At 38.5% G+C, this 15,504-nt stretch overlaps 1 protein-coding gene across 1 annotated transcript; it reads right to left on the bottom strand.

Annotated features, from left to right (window-relative positions):
• Window positions 1-3,104: 3,104 nt before the first annotated feature.
• Window positions 3,105-14,832, bottom strand: SMNDC1 (survival motor neuron domain containing 1). The gene is made up of 6 exons (XM_082854297.1): window positions 14,671-14,832; window positions 13,378-13,497; window positions 8,229-8,371; window positions 7,452-7,613; window positions 5,218-5,371; window positions 3,105-4,354 (listed from the first exon to the last, which is right to left on the bottom strand). The coding sequence occupies exons 2-6, from the start codon at window positions 13,495-13,497 to the stop codon at window positions 4,217-4,219; spliced, it is 717 nt and encodes a 238-aa protein (XP_082710423.1). The 5' UTR covers window positions 14,671-14,832; the 3' UTR covers window positions 3,105-4,216.
• Between the last annotated feature and the right edge of the window lie 672 nt (window positions 14,833-15,504).

The raw sequence follows: 15,504 nt of genomic DNA, 5'->3' as shown, positions 1-15,504 counted from the left end.
CGTTTTTTTAAAAAAATCATAGTATAAGGGGAATCAATAGCTTTGGTTTTGTTTAAACTATGGCATTACCTGTTATTTTACCTGCTATGCTTTTCCTCTCCACTGCAGTAAAAATTCAGTTTAACTTGCAACTCAAAAATCCTAGATACAAAGAATGTTTACGTTTACTGTTGAACTTGTAACTCACCATTTATACTAACTGGTTGTTTCACAGTTTAATACAAATACTTAATACAATTCAGCACATGTTTATTGAACTCTCTAAATATTTTAACAAATACAAAACCTTGTTGGGTTTAATACATTTTCTTCCTTCTTTTATATCTTAGTTAATACCCAGTTGAGGCAAAAAGCCAAATCAAAACTCTAATACTTCGCTTAATTTGCAAGTGGTATTTTTCACCTTATATAATCACAATCTACAGACACCACACAACTTACAAAACTGAGTTTCCTTTGTCACTTCATGGTTTTCCCTTGCTATTTTAAAGGCATACAGAGCATTAAAACTGCATTGTAATGGAAACACACGTGCATGCACATGCACATCCTTTGTTGTGAAAAAACAAGTATTTAAAAAAATGAGTTGTTACGTTAAATGGATGCATTTTCACTTTGGTTTGATGCCTAAGTCTTCATAATTGGGCTCAGAAAATTGCCACTTATAAATTTTTGCCTTCATTTCAAAAATCCAACCGTTTTCACATTTAACCTAAAACATGGTGCTCAGCCAGGGATGCACATCAGAATCACCTGTGTGGTGTCTGTCAAAAAAACAAGATATACCTTGGCCTGGATAGGCCTGGGGTAGGACCCAGATCCAAGAATCCCTCATTAATCTTAATCAAGAATTACGAGTGGGGCTTCCCTGGTGGCACAGTGGTTGAGAATCCACCTGCCAGTGCAGGGGACACGGGTTCGATCCCTGGTCCGGGCAGATCCCACGTGCCGCGGAGCAGCTAAGCCCATGCACCACAACTACCGAGCCTGCGCTCTAGAGCCCGCGAGCCACAACTACTGAGCCCATGTGCCACAACTACTGAAGCCCACGCGCCTAAAGGCCATGCTCCACAACAAGAGAAGCCACCGCAATAAGCCCGTGCACCGCAACGAAGAGTAGCCCCCACGCAGCAACCAAGACCCAACGCAGCCAAAAATAAAAATTAAATTAAAAAAAAAAAGTGATTTTATTAGGAGTGTAACCCCCTTCCCACTAAGAAACAAACCCTAAATACAAAAATGTAAACCTCTACCAGGATTACTTAATGTCTTAGAACTTTGGTAATTTGGTAACATTTCAGTAACACATTTATAAGCAATAGTATTATTTCCATTATAATGTGAATTGTTATTCAAGTTAAGGAAAAAAGATCAGATAGTCATCATTAGCTCTGCACAGTAGTAGCAAACACTTCTATCTATAGTGCTTACAACATACCAGGTACTCTACTAAACACTTCACACATATTAACTCACTCATCCTTACAACCTAATGAAACGTATTAATTTAATTCTACAGCTGAGAAAACTGAGGCAGAGAATTATGCATACAAATAATAAATGAGGGAGCCAGGATTCAAACACAGCAGTCTGGCTCCAGAGTCCTTGCTCTTCCAATATGACTTTTCTACATGTTAATTAAAACACTGTTATCTGTGATTAATATTAAAATTTTAAATTGTTTTGGGGGTGTTAGGACTGTACTTTCCTTGAAAGAGCCAATAACAAAGTCAAATGTCAAGTTTTGAGAAAAGACAAATGCAACCACAGCCACGTGGGGGCCATCAAGTATGGTTCAGTCTGTCCATTTCAGAGCTTCATGTCTCCTTTCTTGACAAGAGGGTAACCTCTACATTAAATTTTATAACAAACCTTCATAGACCAAGCATCATATTTGATTTTAGAATATTGAGAGCTTAACCACCTGCATTTGTAAAATACCACTGGTATCATGCTCCTCATTAAGATTTTCTCAACTTCAGCATCCACTATGAGACAGGTCCCCCCAGGATTCCTAATTTTTAAGTTTAGCCCAGAGACACTATCATCATCCTGACAACAGGACTTTACAAAGGACCACATCTAGGTCTTCGACACACAGGCTCTTGACTTCATGCTATATGCCTATTTGTTAAAAAATGTTTTCTACAACACGGTCACTTTTTTTTTCCCCTTCTCTCTCCTACTGCAAAGCCCTCCAGGAAAATTAATGTGCAGAAAGGAAGGCCCATAGAGTCAAAGGAGGCACGAGTCTCAACACAAGTCTTGCCTACACAAACACCAGGTGAACTATTACTCCAGCAAACATACCAAGATAATCTCACCAAAAACCACTTTGTATGGCCACAGAGTTATACTAAATTTCCTTCCAGTGCTTTTTAATTACTAGGGTTCCCTTGCAATCCTTTAAGGATACCACTGATTTAAAGTTTGTTATACTGGTAACAAGAACATTAGTATATTTAAAGTTTTTCGGGCTAAGTAGCTCCTTTTCTACTGTAATTTGTGCCTTGTATTGAAAAACTACTTCACCTTTCATTCTGTCCTATGTGCTCTACCCTTTGGCCATAAATTACAGGGAGAGAAACAAAAAAACAAAACAACAGTAATCTCCTGAGTTGGGAGGGAGATGGAGACACGAGGAATTCTCTCTCATCACTGTCCTCCTGAAAGTTTCAATTTACCAGACTTCCCTGGCGGTCCAGTGGTTAAGACTGAGCTTCCACTGCAGGCGGGACGGGTTTGATCCCTGGTCCAGGAACTAAGATCCCACATGCCGTGCTGCGTGGCCAAAAACATTTTTTAAAAAGCTTCAATTTACCAAAAAAAATTAAAATCATGAAATAAAAAATTTTTTTTCTTAATGAAATAAAAATTTTTATTTTCCCCTTCTACCAAAAATTTACAAACACCCCTATGCAAGCACAACCCTTAAAATAAAACTAGTCTGTCCTTTCCAATTTCTTATGTCCAATATAAGGCGCACATAAGGATTTACCGAAACATTTATTACACACTCAATATTCTTTCCTGTGGAAATGATGTATGCTTAATCATTATATCAATGCTAGCAGCTAACTTCACCTTTCTGTTAACACACCCTGGAGATTTTAAAAACACTTTATTTAATAAAAGTTAAACATACAAAAACTGAAATTAACACACATCTTAAAAATCACCATCTTCCATTAATAGGAAGACCCTTTTCTACGCATACATTTGGCTTAAACTCAACTCAGGATGATTGTGATGCTCACTTACCAACAAATGCTGACAACTTGATCTAGTTAACAAAAATTACAAACTCAGCTACGTGAACATTATACAGGGAAATTATGGTCAGATTAATGCACAAGAAATACAGTAAATTTTTAATGATGAAACATTCGGTACTCTTGTTCATTAATTTAGCCTCGGTTTTTTACAAAAATAGTATCTACATTGTATACAGGGCTATACATCAGCTTTTTGTTTTCTCATATAAACATTACACATCCAAAAAATGGTACCACTACCATAAGTGAAAATCAACACAGGAGGAAAGCAAACGTACAAAAAACAAAAAAAAACATTAGAAAAGGTAGCTGGTCCTAAACATGGTTTCTTACATAAAACTAAAATTCAATGAAAAGAATACAGAGCTGGATCAATTTTAGAGATGGCCTAACAGGCTTAGGAAACGAGTTGAGAAAAACCTCAAAAAAAACTCTGCCATTTACAAATTAACCTACTTTTAGGTTAACTGGGCAACAGCTAGGTTTAAGCTGAAGACAAAAAAAAAAAATGAAGAGAAGTTCTCTTTAGCAGGTTGGTATTTTGCCTTGATGTTCCAGTGAATTGCTAGAATATGTGGCAAGTTCAAAGCATCTGAAACTTCCCAGTTAGAACCTTACAAAACGTATATGCCATCCATTAAGTGGGGGCCTGATACTAGCAAGATCAATAATTAATCTAAGTGCTGTATTTACTCAGCATCTATCTAGAAAAGTTGCTTTACCCAACAAACTTTGAGGAAACTGGTAGTAGTAATGAAAAAAGTTTAAATGAATAGCAGTTATCAAATACAATTTCTTCAAGTTTCATTCTACTGAAGTCAAACAATGACGACAATGGTATCTTCCTTACTTGTCTAACAAATAATTTACCTTTAGAAAAATATAAGGATAAAAAGGTAAATGTAAAGCCCTGCAGAGATGAAATCCAACAGTTTTTCTGATTATTGAGGCATCAAATGCCTAACATTGTATTTAGAGGTATCTTGATACTGTGTCATAGGTTTATCAGCAATTCCACAAGTTCCTACTCCAACTTTGCCAGTTACACTCTCAGGTGAAGCAAAAATACTCCTCTTTACCTAGGAGAAATGAAACAAACAATTCTTGATTAGTTTTGGAAAAAAATAAAATTCCAAAATACACCTATAAGGAAAAGTACCTCAAGGGAACCTGAGTGCTCATAAAACCCACTAGTGACACCCAACATAAGGCATGTTAACAAATCAGGTAGGGTTCAATACACTCTAAGCAGTATGTAAGATAACAAATAATTTTTCAAATTTTAGTTTATAAACGGAAATCAGGGATTTCCCTGGTGGGGCAGTGGCTGGGAATCCGCCTGCCAATGCAGGGGACACAGGTTCATGCCCTGGTCCGGGAGGATCCTACATGCCGCGAAGCAACTAAGCCCATGCACCACAACTACTGAGCCCACGCTCTAGAGCCTGCAAGCCACAACTACTGAGCCCACGTGCCACAACTACTGAAGCCCGCGCGCCTAGAGCCCGTGCTCTGCAACAAGAGAAGCCACTGCAGTGAGAAGCCTGCCCCCATTCACTGCAGCGAGAAGCCTGCCCCCATTCACTGCAACTAGAGAAAGCCCGTGTGCAGCGATGAAGAACCAACACATCAAAAAATAAATAAATTAAATAAATGAATTTAAAAAAAATTAAAATAAAATAAAAGGAAATAACCTATATCTTTTGTAATTCCTGGCATAAACTCATTCATAGTGCTTCCACTGCAGAGACAGTGGCTAATGGAGATATTTTTCAGTAAGTCAAAAATAAAGATTAAAGAGGATTCTGAATTCAAGATCCAGTTACTATTTCGTTAAATCTATGAACCTCCTTTTTCATTTTAAAGTTATTTTGTGCTCGCTTTATTTTAAAGACAGTTGCACTTTGCAAATTTACAAAGTATGATGAAAGGATTTACTAACCTGGCCTTTTTTGTTTTTAGAATAGGCTCTGTTGTTGAACTGCTGCCATTTCACCTTCTGGTCCTCTCTTTCTTGTTCAAGTTCTTTTATTCTCTGTGCTTTTTTCAAAGCTTTCTTCTTTTTATATTCACGCTGCTGGGCAATCATTTCTTTTCTGTGTGGACAGAACAGGTAAACGTCAACTCTTAAAATTTAGAAGATGACTTCCTTAGAGATATTTAGCAGTGCAACCACTGCCCCCCCCCCAAAAAACCCCAAAACCTAATGAACTTACACATTCTTCACCCCACAAATAAAAGCTAACATCAATGCCGATCACTCAGGACTACTAAGAAATAAATGTTATTTGAAATATACAGTATCCTTGGAAGCTTTTGAACGCAAGTGTAGTAATCTATTACCCATTTAATCAAACATTGCAACTATGACTTTTAATTTGCCATTTACATGGCTTTTGCCAGTTGTGTTTTAGGAATAGGAGGAGTTTCAACATTAAAAGCTATCTAAACCTGTATCAATTGTTAAATGGGCAGTTAGCAAGTGTGATATGCTGCACATTTGGAAAAACTGTATGAAGAGATTCAATGCAGATAAAACTATTTCATGTAGATTGGAAGAGCACAGCAGTACAAAGGGAAATCATAGCTAACAATTCTTACAACAAAAACAACTAGGGTTTTCCAATCAGAGCCTAAAGCCCTCTCAATTTCTGCTCAGTCTGTTAACACTGACTTCTCACCAAAAGAAGGACGAAGAAAGAGGTCTTTAAAAACAAGGCTATATGATCTAGACTCCTCTGTATCATAAAATCACTACTATGAAGTGTGGTTTTTAAATAAATATCAAAGACTAGAAATAGAAATGTCATGTTATTCTACAATCTTTCTTGTTGGGATGCTTGAACCAAATTTATTTTAATAGATGATACAATTTTCCCAAATTCAAATATATTTATGTAGCAACTTAAGTTTTGAAAACTCCTAACAAATCCAAAAGATAGCCAATTGTGGCAAATATGCAGAACTGAAAATTGTTCATTCTATCTCTTAAACACCTCTCAAACTATACACGGGTCCATCCTTAACTGCTACTCCCTGGGCTCAGGTCCACGATCATCTTACACCTGGATGACAGCAGTAGCTGCCTTCTCTCTGCTGCCAGTAATCATTCGAAAGCTCCAATCTGAACACATCAGATGCTCTCTACTTGAAATGCATCCGTGGCTTTCAAGCTTTTTATGATCTGGCCTCTGACTCTCTAATCTCTTCTCTTGTCAAACCACCCACCCTCGAGCCCCAAGTTTTTACCAAAGGAATTTCTTTCTGTTACCTCTATGTTCCCACCTGGTTTTCTTCTTTTTTTTTTTTGGTTTTTTTTTTTTTTTTTGCAGTACGTGGGCCTCTCACTGTTGTGGCCTCTCCCATTGCAGAGCATAGGCTCAGCGAGCCCGCTCCGCGGCATGTGGGATCTTCCCTAACCGGGGCACGAACCCATGTCCCCTGCATCAGCAGGCAGACCCTCAACCACTGCGCCACCAGGGAAGCCCCTGGTTTTCTTCTTTAAATGTAAACATTTACTGAGTGAGATCTTACTACATGTCAAGAACTGTGCTACATGTTTTACTCATGCTGTCATTTAATCCTTACAACCCCATAACGCATATACTATTGTCCCTGTTTCACAGATGAGGAAACAGAAGTTAAGCAGCTTGCCCAAGATCATACCTTCTAGTTCATTAACTGGCTAACACCTCTTCTTTTCAAATCTCAGTTTACACATCATTTCCTCAAAGAAATTTGCCCTGATGACTAAAATGCAGTTTAGGTACCTTTTCTTTGTTCCCTAAAAGTACCCATTATGTTCCCTCCATTACTTTTACACTTTATTATTAAAGTTCTTCTTTAATTATGTGTTTGTTCTTTAAACTCAGGACAAGGCCTAATTTGGTCTTCTTTGCTGTGATGGAACCCAGAACCTGGTTTAGTGAGAAGTATCAATATATAGAATCCTCTTAATAATTATTCATTAAATGCCTAAGTGGGAACCAAAATGTCTTCACTTTACCTAGGCATACATATATAGACAATGTTGACCATACACTGCTAATCTTCAAAATAATGGTAAACAGTATTACAAGTTTCTTACTCTAGTCTAGCCTGTATAGATTCTGCAGACATCTCAAGTACCCAAATGGGGAAGATTACATTTAAAATGCTTAAGTCAAAGTCACTTACTTTGACATGGGTTTGTTGCCACTGTCCTCCTTTGCCTTCCTTCCTTCTTCTACAGGCTTGAGGTTCAACAGTGGAGTCACTTCAGCATTGCCATAGCCAGCAAAAGTGATTGCAGCGGTGCCGTTTTCTTCATCTATCTCCTCAATCTCCGCTTCATAACACCTGTAAAGATATCATGGCTGTAAGCAGGTGAGTAAAGGTTTAGCACTCAGCCTACAAGTCTTATACTGCAGTGATTCAACTACTCAATGTGTCTAAAATGAAACTCCTATAATCAAATGTCCCTTTGGCAAACATAATAGTGGCTGGAGTTAGCCATCTGCTTTTTAAAAAGGAAGTCCTAACCAAAATATTGCCAAGGAAGTCTCTTACATGTCTACTATATGTGCTTTAGTCAATCTCTTTTGAGAAAAGATACTTCTTATAGGAATAATTTCAGTATATGTGCTTCACAAAAGTCTAAGATAACCAACCATTACTCAATTTTCAATTCAAGGAAAAAAGAATTTAGACTATTTTTTTTTTAATATCCATTCATTTTCCTCTACTTTCATGTTTATTTCCTCTAGGATCCAAGCCATTCTTCTGCCCTAAAACTTAACCTAAAGCTAAAAATTAAACTGTATTAATGGTAACCACCCAAGAATCAAATTCGTTCTATAAGTCATACTGGCTATTATAGAAAGATTAAAATAGGGTAGTTCAAGCTGATTAAAATCACCTTACCATTGTACTTTACTATCTCATGTTATAGTTACAGTTTTTTTCTACACTTACTGTCCATCTTCACTCCAGATTGCCATACACTTGTCTCCTACTTTCCATGAATGAGTGGGCTGAGTAGAAGCAAAATTGTCTGAACTTGCCAGCGTTTCAGAAGGTTGAGTTGACAGAAGGTCTTTGGTTAGTTCTATAACTTCCTAAAAAGAAAAAACAAAAACCATTAACATTATTTTTATAATTCACATTGTCAACTACTTTCAACAAGCAAGTTCTTTCAGTTTTTCATAACAGCTCTCATACCACATAGCACTCATTAAGTACTCTACACATATTTATTTGCAGTTCATAACAATACTATGATGTAGATACTGTGATTATCCCCATGTAGAAACTGAGATACAGTATTTTATACACTGGTGCTGGGATTTAAACCCAGGCAGTTGCCTTTCAATTTAATTAACCTCAAATACTAACAGAAATAGGGTAGACTTGAATTTACACTGTACATTATTTTTAAGCACCTATTTTAGCTGAATAGACCTCCCTAAAGATGAGAAACAGTCAACTGTAAGGCACTGACCTAGATTCAAGATCACTTTTCTCTCACATCACTGTCAGGTGTACGTCGCGCAACTGCACTTTTTACAGGGCACTGCTTGGCAGTCGTATTAACTGCCTGCCAACAGGTGAGCTCCCCCTCAAAAACCCCCAAACCCTTGAAGCAGCCTTATTAGTAATAAAAATGTTCCTGCTCATACATATTTCTACCAAAGTACTGTAGATATATTTTAAAAACAGTAGTGTCTCTATTCATTTATTATAAAACCTATCCCATTTGAGTAAGCAAATTACCAAGTCAGATTTAAAATATCCCAATACCTTAATGTTAAGCACATTAGCACAGCTTCGTTTAAAAGAAAAAAAAAAAATAAATGTAACACACACAGGTAGGCAAAACCTTTCTGTGTGGCAAATATATTTTCTAACTCAGGCTTACACTTACTGACTTTAAAGGTGTTTAGTAGGGCTGGTTAAAAAACTTAAGAAATAGAACAAATTGATAGATTCTGCTACCAATCTGCTATATTTTTACTCTGATGAAGACTCATATTATGCATCACCTTATCTGATTTATTTTAAGAACTTGCATACCTGTTCCTCTGCTGTTGCAAATAAAATATCTTAAACATCACATTATTATGTTCTGGGAGAAAAATTAGCAAAGTTGCACTCTGTATTGAGTTTCTTCTGGTTCCCACTGAGGTTTTATAATAGTAGCTCTGGTTCAATAGACAAGAAAGTTTAATGTTACTTCTCTCCTAAAGATTTTAAATCTTCCTGGCTATTTCTTAAAAACTTATATTTGAGCCTTAAAAAAAAGGATTATTAAAGCCCTTGGAGAAAGATCAGTTTTAGTAATTAAAAAATTTTATGAATGAAAAAACTAGAAGACTCAGATTTAAGTTAAAAATTCAGTAGATTAACATCTTTAATGAAAGTTTTATTAGGTGCCAAATATCCATTCAAATACTTTTTAAGAAGACAATCTTTTGCAAATAACTTTTGCAAATAAGCAAAGAACTTCCAAATAAACAGATCATGTACTACACAAAGAAGGAGAGTAAATCATCCAGTCTTGTTTTTAATTAACCACTTTTAGGGCCAAGAATGTAATCCAATAAGCCTGACTCAAGAGCCCATACAATCCCTATCATTAAATAATTCCATTTAACTAGGGATCATTTAACTACTAAAGCACAAACATAAAGTCTGTGTTTGTAGGTCTCAAGATTTAGAACTCTACGTGTCTTGGGATAAAACATCTCCCCACTATATTTTCATAAGGAAATACATTTTCACCAAAGAAAAGGGTCCTGAAAAGCTGTGCATGTTATAATTTCCAGAGTCCTGCACTGAAATGACACTTTAAAAAATCTGGAGCATTTATCTCTAGTTGTCTTTTTACTTTGCCGTGTTTTACATACCCCTCCCAACAACTATAAAGACCCTTCTAAATGGTTTTTTTTTCTTCACATGTGTATATGGACCAAAGTATTAGAGAAACTATTTTATGTATGAGGGAGTTCTTAAAGGTACATACCATTAATTACTTTTCCTCCCCCAAGTCTGAGTTCTGAAACTGCTCCTTCATTGACAGATGGGCAGCAGTTACAGTAATCGGCAATCCCAGGAAGCATCAGATGTTGTGATCTACATATCAGCAGGTCAAAGGGGGTGCACTCAAGCACTCTGCTTACTGAAGGAAGGCGTTTCGGGGATGCAGAGCCACTGTAACATATGAGACAAGTGACTTGACCCCTGCCTCCTTTAGAACCAGTGTATTCAGCAAACAGCCTAATAAACTGACTATTTTTTGTGATTATCAGAGACTGCCTGGGGAGCTAGCCAACTAGCTAGCCTGGATTTTACTAAACCCACTTCTTTTAAGTGAAAAAAGAAAGGCAATTAGGACTTTAGTAAATTAATCTGCTGCCTGTTGAGTAACTTTATATGAAAGATAGTACATAAAGAAATAAACATAGAAGCCTTACTGGCAAATGAGGGTCACTGAAAAAAATGCAGAAAGAACATTTTGCATAAATGAAAGGGCAAACAAATTTTTAACCAGAGTAAGGATATTCCATAAAAGGAACACAAGAAAATAAAGGAGGCCACAAACTCAAGTCATCAGTCTGAACAGATTCTTCAGCAAATATAAAAGGCAGGATTAAATATCAATGGCACAAGGTATATCCCAGAATGCAGAGAAGGAAAAGGATTTAAAAAAAAACAAACAGACACACAAAAAACCTGGGCTTCCCTGGTGGCGCAGTGGTTGAGAGTCCGCCTGCCGATGCAGGGGACACGGGTTCGTGCCCTGGTCCGGGAAGATCCCACATGCCGCGGAGCGGCTGGGCCCGTGAGCCATGGCCGCTGAGCCTGCGCGTCCGGAGCCTGTGCTCCGCAACGGGAGAGGCCACAGCAGTGAGAGGCCCGCGTACCGCAAAAACAAAAACAAAAAACCTATGACAAAATAGAAGCTGTAGCTGTAGTCAATGGAGATAACAATTACTAGATGGAAGCAGACAGCACAAAACTTTCCAGAATTTTATGTAATCCTAAATGATGCCTTCCACCTTTGAGAAGTTTTCAATTCAAAACAGACCTATTTCTAGTAACCAAAATGATTTTTTTTTCCATGACAGAATAAGAGGAAAAGAATCCAAAATCAAGACTGGTCAGGAAAAACATTCTCTATTATTTCTAACTGAAGTGTTAGAACTTATGCTTCTAAATCTGTGCCATCTGATATGGTAGCCACATATGGCTACTTAAATAAAATTAAAAATTCAGCTCTTCGGCCATCCTAGTCTTATTCCAAATATTCGACAGCCACATGTGGGTAGTGGCTATAATATTACACAGCAGATACAGAACATCTCCATCACCACAGAAACTTCTATTGGACAATGCTTTTCAAAATGGTTACAGAAAACAGGACATTTTACAGAAAAATGGCCCCCAGGTCATTATTAACTGAACCCTAAGTAAGTCATTTACCTGGTTACTACAATGCCTACTACAATGGTCTGTCTCCCAATAGTATTTCCACTATGGATCATGTCCTAATAAGACAATTCTGCCCCGGCTCTGACAATTTACTCTGTAACATTATTACCTCATAATAACGTTCTCAGTCTTCACTCCCAACTCCCCCCTCCACCAGTTCCACATACACCCCTCCCTCCTACTGCCCAGGAAGCAATATATACAACACTAGCACATGACATTTTTTCTTCAAAGAAAAAAGCACTGCTTTTAAGTTGGATTTAAAAAAAAAAAAAGATAGAGAGAGACAGAGAGATGGGGGCATACCAGGCTCTCTCCTTGAGGCAAGAAGAAAGTTGGCCTGAGAGTGGGAGAAACTGCTCCCAAAACATCTTTTTCTTATTGACTGGCTCCTTGAAATCCACTGGCCTGATTTCTACGTATTGAAGAGAGGCCCTGGTTTCTGTGTTTTTAGAAAAATAACATACTATTGCAACTTCATGAAAGTCTATCCTAAATCCAGAATTTGAACCCAAAAATATTTAACTCATCTTAATTATGCCCAGGTAAGCGCTTTCAGAATCCTGAATCTGGACCCCATTTCACGTAAGTTTCATTTGTTTGCAGTTCTAATATCTCTAAAATTTAATAATTTTAATGGGCAAGAGGATGATATAAAGGGAGGGAAAGGATTACTTAGATAGGATGAAGATGATTCAAGTTTTGTTTTGAATCAGTGAACATAGACCATCTAATCATCTTTTAAAACTTTCCAAAAACTCAGGTTCAGAATTTTAAGTTCACAAATTTGTTAAGATGAAAACTCATACATATTTACAAGTATTATATATGGTATTTTTATTAATCAACCTATTGTTCTGAGAAATAACAGATATTTACTATCATGGCTTTATGTTTGTCTCGAAACCCCAGAGCAAGTTTTAAAAAGCAGGTTTCATACTTACTGCCCCTCCACAACAAAAAGAACAAATTAAGATCTCCTTCTCACATAGATTTGGTTTAATTTTAAGTTGCTAACAAGTGTCAAAAACTAGATGTAAAACCTAGCCTTAAGTTCAAACATTATATAACATTTATGCAGAAAACAAGCATCTCTTTAGGTATTTTTATAATGTGTTTTCAACACAAGGCACTAGAGCTAGCTCTGTTACACACACACAGGATCTCTGGCATGCGTGCTCTATTTCATTTTCAAAGAATCTTTTGGCATTAAAAAGAATCTTAATCAGGTTATATTTTCCTCCTTTTAGTTACCCTTTGAACTAAAATTCCTTTTCCAGGTCTTTAAAAACAGAAGTGCTATTCCTTGTAAAATTGTATGTACCTCTTTCTCTAGAAAGTTTGACAATGACTTCTAACGTTAACTCTTATTTTTTAAAACTATATGAGCATACAAGGTTGACGTTAACAAAGAACAATGCTTCAATCATTTTGATGTACACAAACTGAGGAAGCAACCTTACTCCTAGAAGCCATGTATGCCTATGTACGTACACACTTGTACGCACAAGGGGTGAAACACTCCCTCCAAATGGTGTTCTGGATACCCCCAGATTCTTAACAATAGATCATTTGTAAAACATAAAAATATTCTTTTCAAGCAATGTAACTGTAAGTGTCCCCTCATACTTACTTGCAAATCTTTCTTTAATTTTAGCAAATCTTCGTTTTCTCCATTTCCAGACAGCGCAGCTTCAACTTGCTGGAGTTGAGCTTTGTAGCTTGCCAGTTGCTTTGCTAGATCCTCTGACATCTGAAGAAAATAAAAAGAGTAAGGTCATGAAAACGGAACAAAAAAAAACAAACCATAAAAAATAATTTTCCCTGTCTGCCTGAATCAACCCTAACCAATTTTGCTCCCAACTCATTATTATAATTCACTGCAGCGTAATTTATCACTACTACCTTTACTTTCAATTCAGAAAAAAGCTGTGAGCCAAACACAAACTTCAAGTATTCTGATGATTATAAACATGTCAGACAAATTCCATATAGGAACAGAAAGCAAGAGGTAAGAGGAAAAAGAAGAACTTCTAATTTTCTTTAAAGTCCTGTAACAGGGAAGGCACTGTGTTAGGCTCAATTAATAGGATTGTTATATTGTTACCAAAAAAAAAAAAAAGGGCGCTAAACTGTTGAAAGTGTTGAGGCTTCTGATTTTTAAGCACTAAAAAATACTTCCAAAACCAATTCCAACTGATTTTGGATTAACTACACAAATAGCTCTCCACAAGAGCTATTCAATTAGTATGAATGCGTTTAGAAACTCTTATCCAGAGCAAAAACCCAGTCACTTAAATACTGACGATGCATTTTCTGCAATGAAAGAAACAGCGCTGATACTCTCCTATTTAGGCAATCTAAGGAACGTGGCTTTCACCAAATCTGGCTCATTCTTCTCCCGAAAGTAAGATAGGAGAGAATTCTTTCTCGCTTTATTAGCAAACATACGGGTTTTCCGAGGACCCGTCTGTTTTACAATCCCCGTCCAACCACAGCCTGGAAGGACTCCAAAGGGTTAGAGCAAGCCGGGCTGCTCCCCCTCGGTCACTCAACACCTCAAAGTCCGCCACAACTTGCTCGACCATTTCAGACCTCGAAATTCAAACAGCTTCCAGGGAAACCGAAAACACGAACCCAGCGGAGGCCCCCGGAGCCGGAGCCCCACCCGCAAACAGGCTCGGAAGGGCCCGGAGCGTCCTTAAAATGCCAACCCCACCCGCTGGGTTCCCGCGGCTAGCCCAACCCCGTCCGAGGCCGCTCAGGGCTCAACTCTGGGTGGAAGAGGAGGCCGGCGCTCCTGACACTCCTGCCGGCGCCCGGGCCTCTCCAGCGCGGCCCGCTCCTCGGCCTCAGGCCTCCGCTTCAACTAGGGGGAGGCCGAAGCCCGGCAAGGCCTTACTCTCTCCCTCATCGCGTTTGTTACCTTGTGTGGGGCTGGGGGCGTGCCGGCGGGACGGGGTCGCGGCAAAGCAGCCCAGTGGTGGTTGCGACAGCGGCAGCAGCAAGCAAAAGCTCCGCGGCGACAACTAGGCGACTTGGTCTGGAAAAGAATATCTCGCTCAGCGGCGAGCGGGAGAGGACTAAAGCCGGGCACTGGAAGGAGGAATAGAGGAGGCGGGTGAAGTCTCGCGAGAGGTTAAAAATCCTCGCAAGACGTCGCTCGACTCACGTGATTCCCACCTCCCTCTAGGCCGCCGGCCCTTAATCACGTTAGGGAAGTAAAGTGGGCGGGGTTTCGTAGGAAGGAAATGACGTACTGGTATGCGCCAGGCGCCGGATGTAGGTTCGTTTTATCTTACTTCCGGCTCGGAGTGGGGGTCGGTTGGGTAGTTACTTCAGGGCTCGGTGCCGTTGGGCTCTTATTGAGGTTCCCAGGGTGCTGGGTGGTGGGAGGAACGGGGTTTAATACAGCATTCATACTACCGGTTGGTTCTCTGAGTGTGGTCCCGGTAGCATCAGCCTTGCGTGGTATTTATTTTTTTTACAGTAATTTGTAATGTATTGCAAAAATAATTTACTATAAATACGGTTTCTCAACACCCACCTCACACCTTTGAGTCAGAAACTCTGAGGATGGCCTCAGCAACCTGTTTCAACAAGGCTTGTAGGTGATACCAATGTCTGGTCAAGTTTGAGAACCACCGATTCACAGAATAATAAAAGTCTTAGTGGCAACAAAAAGCTGATTAGATTGTGGCAGAACCTATTCGAGAGTAGATTAATTGGACTTTTCGAGGGCGATGACCCAATCTGTGGA

Source organism: Leucopleurus acutus (assembly GCF_964270905.1).
Source record: "Leucopleurus acutus genome assembly, chromosome: 14".
Taxonomy (NCBI): domain Eukaryota; kingdom Metazoa; phylum Chordata; class Mammalia; order Artiodactyla; family Delphinidae; genus Leucopleurus; species Leucopleurus acutus.
Note: the sequence above shows the minus strand (reverse complement) of the source record. Positions and strands in the feature narration are given on the sequence as shown.

Bases quoted from the DNA above. Each gene is read 5' to 3' on its own strand.
- SMNDC1 (XM_082854297.1), bottom strand. From the start codon at position 13,497: ATGTCAGAGGATCTAGCAAAGCAACTGGCAAGCTACAAAGCTCAACTC. The intron at 5,372-7,451 runs GTAAGTGACTTT...CTGTCCACACAG, and splicing joins GGCAACAAACCCATGTCAAA to AAAAGAAATGATTGCCCAGC. The intron at 4,355-5,217 runs GTTAGTAAATCC...CATTTCTCCTAG, and splicing joins CTAAAAACAAAAAAGGCCAG to GTAAAGAGGAGTATTTTTGC.